This window comes from Muntiacus reevesi, chromosome 1 (genome assembly GCF_963930625.1).
Source record: "Muntiacus reevesi chromosome 1, mMunRee1.1, whole genome shotgun sequence".
Classification (NCBI taxonomy): Eukaryota; Metazoa; Chordata; class Mammalia; order Artiodactyla; family Cervidae; genus Muntiacus; species Muntiacus reevesi.
In genome coordinates, this window is record NC_089249.1 from 57,165,100 (window position 1) to 57,184,103 (window position 19,004).

Here is a 19,004-nt window from a genome sequence, read left to right on the forward strand (position 1 = left end):
ACCAGATCAACTGTTTATTGATTATTTTTTCTTCTAAAATACTATACGTTTAAAGAAACTCCTAAACTGAAAAGACTTGACAATTTTTGGTACATCTGTAGCAAAGGAATAGGATTCTGCTGGTAAGTTTCCAGGACAGATAGACACACATCCTCAGGACAGACAGACACACATCCACTTTCCAAGCAAGACATCAAGCTCACCGGAAACACTGAGTAAAATGCATAGCTTGTGATGGCAGCAGCCGTCTCGCCCATGTCTGGTACACGGAGCAAAGGTTTTCCCCCCCTCGCCGGCCCCGCGGTTACAGGGCAGCTCCCTGCCCTAGTCCGTCTGCTCCCTGATGGCGCAGGGTGCTCAGAAGAGACCCTTGTGCTGTGGGGTGAGACCCAGCTTTTGTTTGCTTACGAGGAACACAGATGACAGTGAGATCTGCAGCTGCTTGCAAAGACGTGGAAGTTTCATACAGTGTTCTGCTACAGAGAGGACCACGGCCAGCTGGACTGAGGGCGCTGGACTCCCAGCTGGCCCGTGAGGACAGACTTCCCTACGGCAGGCTCCACTGGGCCCAGCCGACCAGCCAGGCCTATGTCCAATGGTCTTCAAGCAGTTTACAAATTGAAGCCACTGTCAAAAGCTCACGAACACAGTAGACGAGCTCTTTAGATTTTCTGAATATCAAATAGTATATACAGATATACACCAAGACATGACGGTCTAATACAGAGCATCTGAACTCTAGACACATTCACTTGAAAAGTTAGTCTTCTATTTTAACCTTTCAAAAATCACTGATAATATTGTTAATTTGCAAGAGCAAAGTTTTAAGAACAAATAGAGTGAAAATAGATTTTGAATATGGCGACTTTAAAGAGGACTACATAAGGTTATTTGCAAAACTCACATTTGGACACCCCAAATGTGGAGAGCACTCACCATGGAAAGCCAACCTTGTGTTCCCATCTTTCCACTGCAATCTCTTGCCTCAGACATGGCCTGTTCAGGCTGCAGGCTCTTGCCCCAGGCAGTGGCACGGGTGATTAACAGAAGAGCATGGAAACAGAGATACTGCCTCAAGACTACTGGTGGACAAAGACCTATGCCATAATTTAAGTATAAATGAATGCAAGAATGGGAATATAAAAAAGTAACTGTACACAGCCTTTAAATTAAAAACCTCAAAGTGTTCACTCAGAAAATGGCATGTAAGTTTGTTCATTTAAGTTTTAGCAGGCGATGCGACTTGTCAGAGGCAGGAGTCAGTGGAGCAAGGATTAGTGGAGCCCACGTTACCATCGATGTGGAGGAGAGGAGGAAAGGCAAGGTCAAGAACACACGGATCCATGATAAGCCGACACACAGCGTGGGGGGGGCGGCGGTTCCTGCTGTCCTGCAGCTTCCTGCGATCGGCTCTCTCCATCTGCACTGTGGCAAGGGGGCCGAGTTCCGGGTGAAATGACCAGCTTGTCTGCCTTCAAGAGACAGCATGAAACCACGAGCAATGGAACCGTCATCTTCTGCAGGAAGGGGAGTGGCTGCCCGCACGGCTGGCTGGAGGGGCCGCGGCCCGGGGCCAACGGCTAAACAGAGCTGCTGGGCCTCCGCTCCGTCCCCCCGCCAGCCAGCCCACCGGCCCGTCACTGGATCGCCTCGACATAATTCGCGGGGTACAAGCCGACCTGTCCGCTGTCCAAGCGGCCCTTGCACCAGCCCTGCTCGTCTTCGTCCTCTATCTTGGTCAGCTCATCCCCTGCAAGACAAAGGGAGCGGTCTTGGTGAGCCCCCTGGGCCCGCTGAGGGTCTCTAACGTGGGTGGGAGGTGCGTGCATTCTCCTGGTGTGATGAGGGCCCGGCTCTTCCTCTACTAAGTCACATCTGAAGTTGTGTGTCTAGTTGGGGGGGTGGCTCTGAGAGATTAAAGACCCCCATCTCTCACACAGAGCCCCTCGAGCACGGCATTCTCAGCGGCCCGAGGGGCTCCCGCAGAGACAGCAGGGTCTTGCCCTCTGACTGCCGCAGGCCAGGTCCGAGGCCTCGTCCCCCAGGGTCCGTGCCTCCCCCCGCAGCTCTTCCTCCCCGGCCTGGCCCCCGCAGTCTTCGTGACTCTCCTCCAGCACTGCTGCCGCAGTCTCCACGCCTTCCTTTGTCTGTGTCTAGACGGCAGCTGTGGGAGTCGTGGGGGCCCGTTCCTCTCCCCAGCACTGAGCCCAGAGCGTCTGTCCTCTGACTTAAAGAAACCAAGCTTTCCCAGCACCCAGAGCGCGCTGGCATGGTCCTGGGCGCTCCCTGCGGCTGTGTGCCCGTGCAGTCTGACTCAGCCTCTGTTTACCCAGGCAAGGAGGAGCCTCTACTTTGCGCCAAGGCCCTGGGTGGTGGAGGGGATACGGAGATGAGAGAGGGACAGATGGAGCCCGGCCTCTCAAGGAGACAGGCCAGGGAACAAAGACCACAGGTGTGGGCTTTGGGGGGAGGAAGGTGCAGGCTTGGCCTCCTCCTGTTCAGGGTGGCCAGAGCAGCCCAGAGCCAGGGGACAGGAAGGAGTGGCCTGGTGACCAGCCCGCAGGGACAGCTCTGAGAACCGGCAGAAGACAGGCCTGCTGAATTGTCGTCTTTATTGTTCAGTTCACAGCTTTGCGTTTCTTGTTGGCATTTTGGCTCACTTTTCAGGCTTAGCTGCACTGTTTTTCTCAGGCAATTATGCCTTGTCTAGCAGCATCCCCCTGACTCCTCATTCTGTGGAGCAGCGGCACTGACCCAGAGGCGGGCCAGAGCTGCTGGGAGACTGAGAGGTGCTGTGAGGACTGGGGTGAAACCCGAAAGGACCCGGGTCGGCGCCAGCACGTAGCGAGCACCTGGTCCTCGTGGCTGCCCTGACTCCCACGAGAGATGGTTCTCTGTCCACCTGGGGACCCACTTCGTCAGCACCAGTGCTCCTGCGAGTCTGACCCGGTGACGTCAGGAGCTGATGCAGGGGGCCACAGGGTGGGCGTCACAAGTGGGAAACCCCCTCTTCTCCCACCCCTGGGGGTCCCCTGTGCTCCGGCAGGGCCGACACGGCCGCCTGGTCTCTCTCTCATCCGGCCTCGCAGGGCGAGGCTGCCAGGAGCAGACGGGCAGCAGCTCTGAGAGGGGGGCGTGTGGTGGGAAGCTCACCAGGTGGAGACCCTAGGCTCCCCAAGCCCAGAGAAGCAGGGAGCAGCCAGGGCACGCTCGAGACAGGAGGAAGTGGTGTGGCCAGAAACTAATGTGATCTCGGGCGGGGGGGAAAGAAAATTACACAACGGAACCTGCCAAGTCGAAAAATGTAAACTGGTGATTAGAAAGATTCATTTCAGTTTGCTTTTGATAACGAGACATTTTAAATCTATAAAACTGCTGACAAGTCCAAAAGATAAGATTTAGAGGGAACTCCTGGTGGTCCAGTGGTTAGGACTCGGCGCTTTCACTGCTGGGGCCCAGGTTCAATCCCTCATGGGGGAACTACAAGCCCGCACATCACACAACAGGGCCAAACTTAAAAAAAAAAATTCAGAAAGAACAAAAAGTTAAAAATCAATCAATCAATAAACAAAGTAAACAAAGTGGGCGGTGGGGGGGTGGGGGGAGACACAACCCCAGTCAAGGATGTTGGAAAACCCTAGGGAATTCCCTTCTGGTCCAGTGGTGAGGAGTCCACGTTTCCACTACAGGGGGGCATAGGTTTGATCCCTGGTTGGGGAATTAAGATCCTGAGAGCCACAAGACATGGCCAAAAAAAAAAAACCAAAACTTGACAAAGGTGTTTAAAGACACACGACAACTTCCCAGAAGCAGCCAGAGTCACTCTATGACCAGCTCTGGGGTGGAGTGGGTAGCTGGCTACTTTCTGAGGGCCGAGAGAAGGCCGCCATCAGACACAGCTTTCAGCCAGGGTGGGCGGGAGGTCGGACACAGGGTCTGCCCCAGAGACGGAGAGTGCAGGGCGCACTTCAGCCTGCGCTGGCTGAGTTAGGGCCCAGCACCCCCTGCAGTGGAGGGCTAGGGGTGATGCTGCATCTGGGGTGGCTCTGAGCGGGGACAAGGCAGAAGGAAGAACCCTGGCTCCCTTCTGGCCCGTTTGGAGCCAGGCCGACCAAACCTCTGGGGATAGGCTCTAAGACAGTGCTCTTCAGACAGAGGGTTGCAAGCCATTTGCTGAACTGTGACCGGCATTAAAAAAATAAATAGAAACCAGGATAGAAAATTTCCACGCACAGAGCTCATATGATCAGGATCTAGGCTGTTTCATAAAACCCGAGTTTCAGCTACTGGCAGCAAAGCTGTGTTGGTGGCAGGGCTGCAGGGAAGGATGGAAGGCAAAGCCCCGAGAAGAGACTCTGGGGGCCATAGGGACGCTGCCACTGTGCTAGGGGACCCTCTGCCCGCTGCGGGCCTCTAAAGAAAGGCTCCCCTGGGGACTCGCAGGCACTGTTTCCAGGGAGCCTGCGGGGAAGCCGGATGGCCTGGATCCATGTCTCTTATGCATAGGCCTTAGCCTGGCTGGGGCGGCATCTTGGGCAAAGGCACGGGGCACCTCTCTGTCTTCTAACCTTTAGTGTTGAGCATCTGCCATGTTTGAAATGGACGGTGGAATGGGGCGGGGAACACACAAATGGAACTAGACTTAAAAAAAGCAGGCTGGGACTTCCCTGCTGGTGCAGTGGGTAAGAATCCACCTGCCAACGCTGGAGTCGTGGGTTAGAGCCTCAGTCTGGGAAGATTCCACATGCTGTGAGGCAACTAAGCCCCTGCACCACAACTTCTGAGCCCAGGCTCCAGAGGCTGGGAGCCGCAGGTACTGAAGCCCGCACACTTAGAGCCGATGCCCTGCAACAAGAGAAGCCACCGCAGAGAGGAGCCCCTGCTTGCTGCAAACAGAGAAGGCCCGTGCACAGCAACGAAGACCCAGCGTAGCCAAACAGACGGACTGGCTGGAAGCAGTGGCCTCAGAGGCCAGCCGGGTGCCCACTTACCGGCCTTGAAGCTCAGCTCATCATGCTCCTGCCCTTCATAGTCATAAAGGGCCCGGACCCGCACTTCCGTCCCCGAGGGGGTGTCCTCGTCAAAGGGATTAGAGTCGCCGTTGGCATCCGTGGAGGAGAATGGGTTGTTAGACTCATCGTCTGACCAGTCCGTGGGGTAGCTCTGGGTCTTTTCGTAGCTGCTCACGCTGCAAGAAAGGGTTGACCCAGCGGCCCTGAGTGTGGGGCTGGCAGAGGCCTGAGGCCCTGCCCGGAGCCTCAGACCCTGCCCGGGGAGGCTGGGGAGCCCTCGGGCTGGACTGGCATTCCTTCTGCAGAGCGCGGGCCCTTCAGCAGCGCCCGTGTTCCTGTGCTCATGGGCCGGACCTTGACGAGGGTTAACACAGGGCAGAGAAAAAGCAACCATAGACTGTTAACTGGTGCCTCCCTCCCTGAGAAATCGAGAAGCCAGAGACCGTCCACCAGCCAGGCTGCCTCCTGCAGGCCTCATGCATTGCCCTGAGTGCCAAGGGGGTGAGACCTTGGACAGAAAGAGAGGAGAGAGAGATCGAGCGAGACGGAAACCAGAGGGAAACGTTTGTTCACCAACTTTTTGGCCTTAATGTCCTCCTTCTCACTGACGGTGCTCCCCGTGTCGTCCTCATCCTCGAAGGGGTTGTAGCTGGACAGTGACTGCGCTGAACGTTCGGGGTTGCCCGGGACACTAAGGTCACTACGGGGAGAGAGAGAGCTTTCAGGGGACCCCAACTCGGCGGCCCCCACGGTCCCAGGTGCTCCCAGCTGCAAGATCTCAGGATTTGGAGGGACAAATCAGCTCCCTGTCGAATGGGAGGAGTGTGTTGTTGGAGCAGAAAGACTGTTTTAGTGAGACACTCAGCAACGCTTTGGCCCTTGAATGAGCTAAAGCATCTAAGGAAGGACAGACTTGCATTTTCCCTCCTTGGGTCTAAACACAGTCTGTCCTGAACAGGAGCCCTGGACGTGCACAGGCTGTTGCTGGAGCATAGGTGCTTCTGGGCTCAGGGCTTCTCTCCGCAGCCCTCCGCCTGGCCCTCTGTGGGGGGCTGGCAGGCCGGCAGCCTGGGGCTCAGCCTGGGGCTCTCCAGACCCCACAGCCCCCAGCGCCCTCTCCTTCTGATGACAAAAGGGTCCAATAGCCTTCTCCCTGGGTCTTCTGGGTCTGCAACTTCCAAGATCAGAACCAAAGAATGTTGAATAATCCTTTCTAGGAAGAAAGGAAGGGCCCCTTCTGTGCTCCAGAGAGAGAAAAACCTTTCTGCTAACTGCCTACTGTGTGCCAGGCCCAGAGGGGACCAAAGAGAACTCTGTCTGCAGCCTGGCCTGAGCGGAGACAGCCAGATGATGAAATGCAGTGACTATAGGTACTGAGCATTGAACAAGACGGTAAAGAGATAAGATGGGCCCCGAGAGCCTGGGAACCCCGCCGTGGAACTCTGAGCAGGCAGGCCCGATCGCTAAGCCACAGGGCAGGGCTGCCCAGGCCAGCACCACCTCCCACCTCCTAACCAGGGCAGCATGGAGCTGGCACGCTAAGTGCTGGGTGGATGGCTCAGCCAGGGTGGGGGAGGGGAGGGGAGGACACGCCTCAGATGCCACCAGAGGGACCCCCAGTGGCCAGCCACTGCTGCACAGGTTTCAGGCCTGGCCGGGGCACCGGGCCTACGCCTGCCTGCTGCCTACGTCTAGGCCTCATGTCTGAGACCACCAGGCCCTCTCTCTTCCTTGGCCCCTTTCTCCAGCTGACCTTCTGAGAGGGGGTTGGTGCTGCGCAGCTGAATTTGTGCAGCAGCCCTGGCCAGTATGGACCACCCTACCGCCGCCTCTAGGTGCTGGCCTGACCCCTGGCACATGCTCACACCTGCAGTCACTTAGCCAAGCCCATCTGCCCAGGCACTGGCACGGCAGCTGAGTGATGAGCAGCCATATCAACCAGGGAGTGCAGGTGGGGGCTTCAGTGCCCAGGACCACCGAAGGCCCCTGGAACCGTGCTGACCCTTCCCAGGAGGCCCGGAGCCTGAGGTGTGTTATCACTCAGCAGGGCGTGGAGGTCTTGGGGCCCCTGGGGCAGTGGCAGCCTCGACTCTATGGAGGACAGCAATGCTTATCTGCTGGGAACTCTGATCCTCCTCAAGCTGAGGACCTCAGTGCCACCTGTTTGATCCAAACTCAGAAATAACAGCAGGGGTAATTTGAAGAAGGGGGCACTGGACAACGAGTGCCCCACCCTTGAATCAGGCACCTGCGTATGGCACAGGAAAGTAAGTACAAACCTGGCCAGGGTCCCTGACTCCACATGAAGGACGCCCCCCAGTCACCTCCACCTGCCCGTGTGCACCGCTGGGGACACACAGTGGACAGCACCCTGCATCAGTTCTTCCCATCACAAGGGGCCCAAAGTGCTCTGTGGCAAAGGCCCCTCGTCCAAATCTTTCCACAGCTCTGGCACTGAATGAAATGAAGATTCTCCCAACAGAGGCCCTTGGCTGCTGCCCAGCAGAGTGTCTGGAAAGATGCCCCGGGGTTCCCTGCAGGGCCCCTTTGGGGAGTCTCTCTGGGTTGGGGCGTTCCAGCCCTGGCAGAGGACCCTTGCCAGGGACGGAGGTGCCCAGTGCCCACCTGCTGGGCTTGTTCTGCGAAGCCTGGTCACCAGTCTGGTTGATGCCCATGAGGGTCACACCATCAGCATTCTTCTTCTTCTCTTTCCGGCTGAGAGTTCGATTCAGGTCCACAGACCACTCCTGAGCAACAGGCACCAGGGGAGAGGAATCAGGAAGTTCATTCGTCTGAGGCCACATGAGCCTAACACCGCGGCTGCAAGCCAGTGGCCGGCCCCGCGCAGTGTGGCATCTCACCTTGCTGCGTCTGCTCTCCCCTGCTTCCTAGCAGATCCCAGGCTCGTGACACCCACCACTGACCCTCCTCGCCATCCAAGGTGGGTGCTCCTTGGGGGGCCCAGCCTCCAGGGACAGACAGGTGATGGGAACACTGGGGCCGACACTCAGGGGTCCTCCCCGTCCAATCCCACCCCAGCCCCGTGGCACTCAGCATCCAGGCCTCCAGGCCTCGCCAAGTTTCCTCACTTCCAAAGCAGACAGAGTCCCTCCGAGGGGCTGGCATTCAGTGCTAAAGACCCTCCCATCCATCTCCTGACTGACTGGTGCCCAGTGAAGCAGGAGAGCTGGGTGCGGGACCTGAGCCAGCCTGTGGCTTGGGAAACGGGCCGTGGGTGCAAACAGAATCAGGTGCAGGGGGCTCCCGCACCCCTCAGGACCCTGAGGAGTGGCACTCGCCGCTGTCCTCTTCCACGTGAGCAACGCGTGGGGTAACAAAGCAGAGTTTATGTCCCCGAAGGCTCACTGTTCCCAGCATGTGAACAGGCTTTTATAAATTGTGCTGGAAATGGGGAGAACAGCATGTGTGTATACATATGTGATGAATTCTTCTCCCCAACCCACTTCACCCATTATGAAATCACTTTATCTGAATTAATATTTGGGATGACTGAGCCCACGGCTGCGCTGACATGTAGTTACAGAAGCCACCTTAGAAACATCAAGTATAACTGCCAATTTGTCAGCTGAGGAAACTGAGGTCCAGAAAGAAAAGTGACTTGCCCACGTACAGTTTGTGGCAGACCTGGGCCCCCAATCCCAAACTTAGGTCACCTATTTTCTTAACTGAAATAAGCTGACTGAGAACTCAGTTGGAATTCAGAGTCCCCATAGTGACCTTTTGAATATAAATCAGTCCTGACAGGGTGGCTTCCAAGGGCCAGTGTGATTGACAGCTGGCTGACCGGGAAGGGAAGGGCCTGCTGTCAGCATGGATAACCACACAGCCGGGCTATTCTGCGGCCTTGGTTCTTTAACCAGCACATGCTGTGGTTAACCAGAGCCAGGCAGTGGATGCCACACACAGACCCACAGGCACTGACCACACCACAGGAGGTTGGGAATTCAACAAGTTAGCCATAAAATAGGAACTTACTTCATCCTTGTGGCATGGAAAATAAAAACAAATAATTTCATTAGAGAAAGTCAAGTAGGACGCCGTAAGAGTTGCAAGCATGTGCCACATGCAGGCATGCATTCCCAGCTCAAGGGGCCCATAGAGAAGAGCCCCCATAGGCTGTGGCCAGGACACCCATGCCAGCAAGACTGCCTGTCAAATGCTCCTTTCCAGACCATTCTATTCCCTGGGTGGGGACCTGCAGCCCTGAGGGCATCATGGCTCGGAGGGGTGCATATCTCAAGGGGTCTCCAGAACCCAGGTGTGCGCATCAGTTCCCTCACCAGGGGGAGGAGAAATGGGGCTGTGCTTTTTCCTCCAGGACCACTTCCACCTGGGAAGGCCCCAGGCCTCTGCTCTTGGCCCCTGTTTGGGGCAGGGGTCTTAACGACGGCGTAAGGGGAGGACTCAGTTGTAGGACCCACATCGTCATGTGGAGAAGCTTTCTTGAGAAGCTCCAGAAAAAAGGCACTGGTATGAGGGCTGAAAAGATGCCAAGCTAGGATGGGGCTAGACAAGGTTCTCTGTGGGGGACCCCGGGGCAAGACCCAGTATGGACCAAGTCACTGAAGCTCCGGCCACCAGGAAGATGGATGCCACTGTCATCCCCATATTACACACGGGACGACTGAGTCGCAGCCAGGGCAAAGGACCCGCTCAGCGTCCCACAGTGTGTAAGTGGGGAGGCAGGGTCTGAGTGCGTCCTGGGCTCTGGCCGTTATGGGTCAGAGGAAGCCAGGTGGCTGGGGCCCAGCGCAGAGGGGTTGCCTCAGCTCCTCCCGGGGGAGGCAACAGCCGTGGCCCTGTGGAGCCTCCCCAGCCCCTGATTTACCATGATGTGGGGAGAGCCCTGTCCCCCAGAGGGCAGGCTGCTGGGACTGTGGCCACTGCCTTCTCTGCAACCCTCAGGGGCCCATGTACTGGGAACCCAATTTGCAGACTAGAAGAGTCCTGAGGGCTCCAGGCCCTTGAATATATTGTTAAAACACTGGATAGCTTGGACCCGTGAAAATGAGAAAAGAAAGCTAATGCTGCACCAAAGCTGACTGAATTTATCTAAGGAAATAAGGAAAAGATCCTCCTGTGTAAGAACGTGCACTCTGAGACTGTGCCCCCTCCTGCCCTGGACTAGCGGCTACTGAGCTGGTGTCCGTGGCCCGTCAGGCCTGGAGCACTGTGGCCCCTCCTTCCCTGGCTGTCCTGCAGGGCTGAGCAGGGACTGCCAGGGACTCTCCACCAAGGGAATGCCGAGGGTCAGCAGGGGACCATCAAAGTTCTCACAAAGAACGTAACTGCACCCTCGCCAGACTCAGAAGGCCCCTCAGCAGTGCCCGGAGCCCCTTGGAGCCCCAAATATCTGCTTGGTTTCTGAGGTGGCCATGTGCGAGCACCGCCACATCAACGGGGCACAGGCCAACTCTGAGCTGGGAGGAGAGAGTGTAGGACTCGGTGCTGTGCGCCCAGGTCCCACCCAGGCCAGCGGGTCCTCCTACCTCAAACTGTGGCCAGTTCATGGACATGCCTGGCCCATGGTTGGCTCTGAACCACCTCAGGTCCTCCACCGCGTCGGCGGCTTTGATGCTCTGCTCCAGGTCGCGGTAAACGTTTTTGTAGCTAAACCAGAGAGAGAAGCATGACTGTTTTGGAAGGAAGAGAAGGCCACCAGGCAGCCTTGCCCAGGGCCTGCCCAGAGCCAGCACCACAGTCTGCAGCCACACCAGGGTCGACACCACAGTGCAGATCAGATGCCTGCCCTGCTTGCTGGACAGTCATCTGGCTGTGATGCACACAGAAGGGGAGAAACAACTGTGGCGTAGAAGCCACAGCTTCGGGTTCTGACAAATCAAACCAGGAGGCAGTAACCTGGCTTTGTTCTGTGTCAGATAATACAAAAGGTGCTCACATCTGGGCCACAAGGGCCCCCAGTCTGTGTGGTTCCATTTCACCACGTCCACAACTGAGTGTCAGGAAAGTCCCTCCTCATCCCTTCAAAAAAGCTGCTAAGTTTCCATTCAGCAAGTGAAGACTGGCCAGTGCTGTGGGGCTGCACACGCCGTCGGCCAGCTGGGGGGACTCCTGCTTCTGCTCCATAGCCCAGAGTGGCCCACCTCCCTAGGGAGCTGCCTGTGAGGGACAGGAGGACAACCACCGCGGGTCCCGGAATTCTCGCTTCTGGTCTGTGTGGCCAGCAGTCATTCCCCCTCTTGGGGTCTGTGCCCGTCTCTGTCCAGTGGGCACAATCCACCTGTTATGGGGTGAGCCGTGTCCTCCAAAACAGATACTGCTGGTGTCACCCCAGGGGTCTCAGGATGAGACCCTGCTGGGAAACGGGGTCTTTACAGAGGTAATCTGTAAATTAAGAAACCCACCTCTTTATAAAAAGGGGGAAACTGGGACACAGGGACAGACAGGGGACGATGTGAAGACCCAGAAGATGGCTGTGTGACTGGAGGGATGCGTCTACAAGTCAGGGAAGGATCCTCCCCTAGACCAGAGCCGTCAGAGGGAGCTGACACCTTGATTTCAGAACTGCGAGAGAATAAATTTCTGTTGTTGTAGGCTGCCCAGGTATCAGTACTTTATGATGGCGGCCCTAGGACACTATTAGACTGTCTGCTCCCCAGGGTGGTGTGGAGGACTAAGTGAGGCAAGGCAGTTACTCCACACAGAGCAGCCCCGCAGCCCCACCCCGCCTCTGCCAGCAGGGCAGCCTTACAAATACAAATACTGCTCAGTCCATGGACTCCAGCCCACCAGGCTCCTCAGTCCATGGAATTTTCCAAGCAAGAGTACTGGAGTGGGTTGCTATTTCCTTCTCCAGGGGATCTTCCCAACCCAGGGATTGAACCTGGGTCTCCTGCGTTGCAGTCAGACGCTTTGCCCTCTGAGCCACCAGGGAAGCTGGGCAAGTGACTAAACCAGGCCTAGCCTCTACTTCCTCATCCCTGATGGGGAACAATGCCACCAACTGCACAGGCACTTGTAGCGCTCCATTAACTGTCGGCACAGCAGCTGAACAATGACTGAACGCTTTGCTTTTTTTTAATATTGTTTCAGTTCAGTTCAGTTGCTCAGTCATGTCAGACTCTTTGTGACCCCATGAATCGCAGCACGCCAGGCTTCCCTGTCCATCACCAACTCCCAAGGAGACAAAAAGAAGGTAATTCCCTGTTGACGACAAGCTCTGACTTGTAAATCATTTCTAAATGGCTCGGCTGTGTGGATGACAAGTCGAGGCCCGGGGTTAGCACAGACCTCTGCCCCGATGAAGGTGTAACAGGACCAAAAGGACCATGAGGAAAGTGGGGAAGAACTATCTCGGCCTTGTATCTCAATTCAGCACTGAGGCTCCCGGGCTGTGCTGCCCAAGGCCCCAAGCCCCTGGAAGTCCAGGAGCAGGCTGGCAGGCAGCTGCTCTGGATGGAAAGGAGCTTGTGAAGGTCCTCACAGTAAGGCCACCCCCGGGCTGAGTGCACTAGCCGGTGACTACTGGACTTGCTCCCGGGTTGATTTCAAGCGCGTCACTGCAGCCAGTCCGAGCTGCGGCCCTCCCTCGCTGCCCAGACGCACAGCCCTGCACCCGGAGCCGGCAGAGCGTGGCAGGAGGCCATCGGACTTGCGCCAGCAAGCAGCCGCCCTGGACAGCAGGACCCCGCAGGGCCAGGGGCGGGCTCTGAGACCACCGCCACCCCAGGTCTGAAGAGCAACAACCAAGCTCCACGCAAAAGCACCGTCCACTGACTTCGCCACCCTGTGCTCCCCGGCGAAGGGCACTCACCTGGCCATGTTCGACAGGTCCAGGTGCTTCTGCACCTCCAGCAGGACTTCCCGGAAGAAGCGCAGGCGCTTCTCCTCGAACTGCTGGCACTGCTCGAACACCTGCTCCATGCTCTCCATGTACTGCGGCGTGCTCTGGCCCAGCTCCTTCAGGGACTTCTCGTACTTCTCTTTGCTCTACGACAGAGGCCAGGCACGCGAATGAAGACTCAATTCCACTCAGCCTGCTTCTCTCTGACTGAGAGTGAGCGAGCCTGGTTCTGCACCACCCGGTCCACCTCCGGGTCCTCATATCCCTCCACCAGGTGCAACTCCATCAGCAGTTAGACTGCTCCTCAGGTGACAACATGAAGCCTACCACTGTGGGTGACCCTACACCCAAGAAGCACCCCAATCTGTCTCCTCTGCACCCCTAAGTTCCTGCCTAGAGGACTCAGGCCCCACCTGGCTCCTGGAGGGCATTCCCCTCTCCCCCAGGATGGTCTGTGAACAGCCCTCCCCATCCCCCACACACCCAGGCCTCCCAGGCTTGTCCTGAGGCCCTCTCCACCACCAAAGACACCCTTGGCAAAAGTCTCAGTCCCCTATCCCCCATAGACTCCAAAACCTGAAAAGCACAAGCTCCAGAGTCTGACAGAACTCCAGGTTCAAGTCCCAGCCCTCCACTTCTGAAACACAACCACACTTCTGGGATCTGCCAGGCCTCTCTTCTGGAGTAAGACCCCAGAAGGCAGCCACTGGGGAACAGGCAGTCCCTCAGAGCCAGTGACCGTGTCCTCTCTCGCATGGGGAAGGGCTGTGCCCTGGGTCTTGCCCACAGCAGCAGGGGCTCCCCAGGTTGCCTTTAAGGCAGGATCACAGGGCTCTGAGCTCCACGGAGACCTCTGTCGTGAATCTTCTGGGAGCCTCCCTTTTCTTCTCCACAAACAGAATACTTGTACTTCACAGTACCCTGATACTTCAGGTGACAGACAACGGACACCGAGCTGCACCGAGACATTCAGACAGCCCTGCTTCCCTTTTCTCCAGCCCACAACACCAGCCCCTCCCCTGTGACATCGCCCGACACACAGTTATTCCTCCCCGACTGGCCTCAAGAAGGGGTTTCACCAGAAAGAAAATATGGAAACAGGTGTAGCCTTTTCTCGAGGGCGTTTGGGGACAGTGTGACAAGCCTGTCCTTGCAGGCGTGTGCCTGGGGTCAGACACCTACACGGTCTTCCCTGCCCTCACATGTCTTTGACAGTTAAGGGGACCATCCACGTGATGGAGTCTCCTCGGGTGAAGGGAGGGATGGCGGGGCTGGGGTCACCCATTTATCACAGTTGTTCCCACTCTCAAGACCCTGAAAATGGGGGTTGATCATGGATGGGTGGGTTGGCCTTTCCTCTCTGCTCTTCTGTTCCTGACGACAACACAGGGCCTTCTGAGCAGGGAGTGGACCCTCCCTGAGCTTTTGCAGGACTCTCTGCTTTTAAGACCAAGCCCAGGCCTCAGGCCCGGCCCTGCTGCCTCTGGAGCAGCTTCTCTGCCCCCACTTGGGGGCAGCAGTGAGGAGCATCGCAGAGGGCACAGCTCTCCCACGCTCCCATCACTGGGCAGCACGAGACTGAACCGCTCTGAGGGTCCTCCATGTCCTCCGTCACAAAACAGAGATGCTGCCGCCTAATTCCCCTAATTCCCTCAGAGGCTCTTCTGAGGCTCAGGACTCCTGCTTTCCCTCTGGGCATCACGCCCTAGTCCTGAAGCTCAGTGCTCACTCATCTCTAATTTCACCTCTTTCTCCAAACCCAGGCTGGGACTTCCTTCTGTGGACACTGCAGCAGGGCAGGCCCTTGACGGTGACAGCCTCTAGCCACCACCAGCCCTTAGAACAGGGCACAGGAAGGGAGTGGGACCAGGGGCCAAGCTGGGAGCCCTTGCTCACATCTGCCCTCCCTGCCCAGGCTCTTAAAGGTTTTTCTAGCAGCTCTCTGTCAGCAACATCCCAAGCTCCTTACTTGGCCTGACTGTCAAGCCCACTGGTCCTCACAGGCCTCCATACCTGCTCACCCGTCAGCTCCCTGCTGTTGACATTCATGAGCTAGTCCTTCCCACCTCCTGCCTGCAGCCACCCCAGCCACCCCACACCCTGCCTGCCACGCACAGGAGTCACACGCCTGCCTGCCCAGTGCTCAGTTCCGCCCCGTCCTGAGGCGGCACTCAGGGCTGTGGTGGGGTGACGGTGACCTCACTGATGCAGCCATCTGTCCATGCATCTGACTGAGCAGTGACAGAGGCTCATGGCATGCCAGACACGTGAACAGGTGAGGCATGTGCTCTCAACATGCAAAAAAAACCCGCACGATTTACCTTAAGAACATCCTGCTTGCACTTCTCTACTCTGTCTTGCAGTTTCTTAAGCTGCTCAGGGTTGAGGGACGGGTCGGCTCTGCTGTTGTTCTCGCGGGATATCGCCAGCTTCTCCTCCTTGCATGCTGCGTGGTAGGCCTTCTTTGCTGCTTCTACCTATAGGGAGAAGGAGTTCCCAAACACCATATTTAAAGGTCAAAATCCTCACTCAAGGTTACACCGACTGTGGGCAGTGCCTGTGCTCTTAAGACAGGAAAGATCAGGTACTGTATGTTCAGTATAATCACAGCAAGTTAAAACAGAGGAGTTCATTCAGCGAATATCGACAGGGTGCCTTTTTTGTTTTCAGACACCGTCTAAGCAGAAGGAGTACAGTGGTAGACAAAGAGCCTGGCTTTCACGCAGCTCACCATCTAGCTGGGGGAGACAGCTACAAGAAACAGGGAACAGAGTGAGTGAGAAGGTGACAAGTGCCGAGGAGGAGAAGAAAGCAGGGAAGAGAGGCAGGTGCATTGGTGGGTCTGGGCTATAGCCGTACGTAGAACGGCTGGAGAAAGTCATACACGTGACCTGGAGCGAGATTGTGATGGAGGTGTGGGTCTGAGGGAAGAGCTGGCCAAGCAGCTGGAAACCTAACACAAGAGGAGTGTAGCATTGGGAGAAAGGGTTATAGGCCACATTCCTATTCCACATTTTTAATGACTATTTTACATAAATACACACACATAGCTACAGATATAGATGTGTGTGTATGTGTATAATTTAATAGATGCTTCTTAACTGAGCCAAAGATACAAGATTTCATTCTAGAGCAGAAAGCTGAGTTTGTAACCAGAGCTTCATGAGGAATTTGTCATCACAAACAGGACCAGAGACAAGAAGGAAGAGAAAGGGGATGTGGCAAAAAAGACAAGACACGGAGTAGACAAGTGAAGCCTGTTGTCACAACCCGGAGACGGAAGTCTGCTCAGGGTGACTCTGAGAGGGAGGAAGGCAGTGTGGTTCCTGAGAAAAGCCCCTGATGGGGACGGGACTGGTAGGAAGTGGCACCGGTAGGAAGTGGGGGTACCCTGAGCAATGGGGGAAGGCCAGGCTGCAGGTCTGCCTATGCTAAGGGCTGGGGCATAGGTATGACAGTCTCTGGAGAACCAAGGCTGGGTGAGACTCGATGGTTTCCACTTGCTACTTTAAAAAAAAATGAGTATCAGCATCATTGTGAATTTGAGAGAAAAACTCATGTAAGAGAAAGAACCATTTAAAAGTTCAGGGCTGGGCGTGGCCTTGTTAGCGGTTGAGAGTGTTTCTGTGTGCCACCAACAGCTCTTCTAAAACCATGCTATTCAAAATGTAGTCCACAGACCAGGGGCACAGCATCACTCGGGAGATTACTAAACCTGAGCATGAAGAGGCCCCACTTCTGACCTCCTGACCACTTATCTCCAGAGGTGGGGCCTGGGAATCTGGGTTTTAGGAAGCTTGCTTATATTTAAAAAGCACTATACCACAACAGTTTCATCTCAGATAACCTTTGGCAACTGAGGACTTACTATTCTGATAGACCAGAAGGTTCGTGACATGGAGCGGGGGGTGGGGAGTGTTTGAGCTCTAGGCTGTGTGTGGGCTCTCACCCTGCTCCCAGGACAGGAAAATGGGTGGATAAGGGTTCTGTAAAAACGGCACATGAAGTACTCAGCACACCTCCTGTGCCTAGGCAGTGGCAGGAACTCCGGGGAGGGCAGGAGAGGGGCCAGGGGAAGCAGGCGGCAGGTGGGGTGGGGGGCGGCCTGTGGGCGGGGCAGGCCCTGGGGCGGATGCACCTCTTTCAGTTTCTTGGCCCAGGGCTTCTGCGCCTTCCGAAAGCCGTCCTCAGCCTCCTTGGTCTCCTTGAAGCCGCCCATCATCTGTTTGTGGAAGGCATCCTTCTGCCAGTTCTTGATCTTCTCGAAGTCCTCGTTCATCAGCGAGGCCTTCACCTCCAGGTGCAGCTCACTCACCTTCTCTGCCTCGGCCATGACGGCCACCCAGGCCTTCTCCACTGTCCCGTACTGGGGCCCTGGTACAGGAGGGAAGCTGGTGGGTCACTCGGCACTGTGGGGCCCAGACAGGCCCTGGGAGGGGATTTCCTCTGTGAGCCCCCCTCGGCGCTTAGGATGGGGTTTTAGGCCGGCAGTCTGGCTGCCTGGCTGGGAGGCTTCCTTTTGGCTGTTTCAGATATTTTTCTCTCAGTGCTGTTCCTTTTTCAGTTCCTGGGATGAAGAAGAGAATAAGGAACTGAAGCTGGATCTGTTTTCTTTTGTTAGGGAAACTGGATTACACACATTTCCTTTTTGTAAAGACACTGAGCTCTTGAAAAACTCCAAGATGAAGTTTCTTCATTTTGGAAGTTTTGATTTGCTTGAGGCTGGCTAAAGAAGGAAGGCATTCTGAAGTGAACTGACCTCTCTGCCAGGCCAGTCTGAGCCCACCGCTCGGGCTCCTGCTGCCTCCTGGCTTCCCCTGTGTGGGACCACATATTCTCCTGAGGCCCATTCCCTTTTCGACCACACGTTCTCCTGAGGCCCCTTCCCTCCATGAGGAGCTAGGCCCTGGAAACAGCTTGTGGAATGAAGGCCTGAACCCTCAGCAGAAAGGAAGCCCCAGCCTGGGGAAGGAGAGCAGGAGATAGAAATCTGGCTGGCTCTGGCCTGGATGGAGCTCTCCAGACAGTGGGGAGGGTTGCCTGGGTTGCCTCACTTACTGTTCTCAGGAAAAAAACTCCTAATCTGACCTGTCATTTTGCTGAGGGTGTAGCTGGCCTGAGGTGACAGAGATGGGCTATGACAGAAGCTGAGGATGGAAAGGGAGGACACAGGGCCTGCCCTCAGGGTGCTCCCAGGGCACAATGACTGCTGGCGTGGGTAATGACAAGAGAGACACGGTGTGTGTGCTGAGTAACTGTTAGCCCCTCAGGACCTCTGACTTCTCACATCTACAAGATGAGCAGCTCCTGGTCCTGCTGAGGACCAGGTCTCACAAAGGCAGAAATAAGAGTGCCTTATGAACCTCAGGTTCTGAGTAAGCAGTGTGGATGGTGCTGACAGCTGGATCCTGAGAGAGGGACTCAGGCAGGTGGAAATAAAATAACAACAGCCACTGCTTACTGGAGAAGCCAGCCCACCCCAGCCACCCCACTCTGCACCAGGGCACTGTACTCTGCTCCATAGGTCACCCATTTCAGCATCTGGGGAAAGACAGGGAGCTGGTCTAGGCCCCTGCTGCCTGGGGGCCCCTCGCCCTGGCCTGGCTTCCCCTGGTCAGCTCCTCCAAGGATGGTCAGTTGTGGTAGAGAGTCCGCCCCAAAACCCACCCTGAGAAATGCCCATTAACCTACTTCTTTCCCAGGAAATCCTGTAGTCAATAAAGCTCCCTCTCTAATACTAGGAAGTACGTTCTCAATACCATCCACGCATCCATGTCGCTGAGCTCTAGAATCGTCTATGTGTTTTGCAAGGCATGGAGGGGAGGTAAAACCTGCATCATATGATGGGTTTCTCTGGTAGCTCAGTCGGTAAAGAATCTGTCTGCAATGTAGCAGACCGAGTTCAATTTTGCTGGATGTCAGCATCAAGTCTTGCCTGACTGGCTACTTGGCTGAACTTACAAATAAGCAGCCTTGGTGCCAGAAGCCACGGTGCTGAGCAGCAAGGCCCTTGACTGGACAGGTGGCTACTCGAGTCTGGGCCCCAAAGGAGCTGCTCTGAGTTAACTCGGGAAGCACAGCATGTCCTCTGCTAACAAGGACTGCCACGGGAGACTCGGGTGCTGCTGGGGGACAGCAGTCCTGTGTCCCCAGGGAAGGGGAGGAAA

The 19,004-nt window shown here is 56.1% G+C and overlaps 1 protein-coding gene across 3 annotated transcripts in view; it reads right to left on the reverse strand.

Moving 5' to 3' along the window:
• The window catches only part of PACSIN2 (protein kinase C and casein kinase substrate in neurons 2), a 108,584-nt gene continuing 89,580 nt past the window's right edge, over positions 1-19,004 (reverse strand). For all 3 annotated transcript variants that reach the window (XM_065945071.1, XM_065945078.1, XM_065945086.1), the window contains exons 4-11: positions 16,976-17,211; positions 15,159-15,314; positions 12,808-12,983; positions 10,523-10,643; positions 7,638-7,759; positions 5,590-5,712; positions 4,992-5,188; positions 1-1,750 (exon numbers count right to left, since the gene is read on the reverse strand). In XM_065945071.1, coding sequence (XP_065801143.1) covers positions 1,638-1,750; positions 4,992-5,188; positions 5,590-5,712; positions 7,638-7,759; positions 10,523-10,643; positions 12,808-12,983; positions 15,159-15,314; positions 16,976-17,211 — 1,244 coding nt within the window. In that variant the 3' untranslated portion in view covers positions 1-1,637. The remainder of the gene's footprint in view (positions 1,751-4,991; positions 5,189-5,589; positions 5,713-7,637; positions 7,760-10,522; positions 10,644-12,807; positions 12,984-15,158; positions 15,315-16,975; positions 17,212-19,004) is intronic.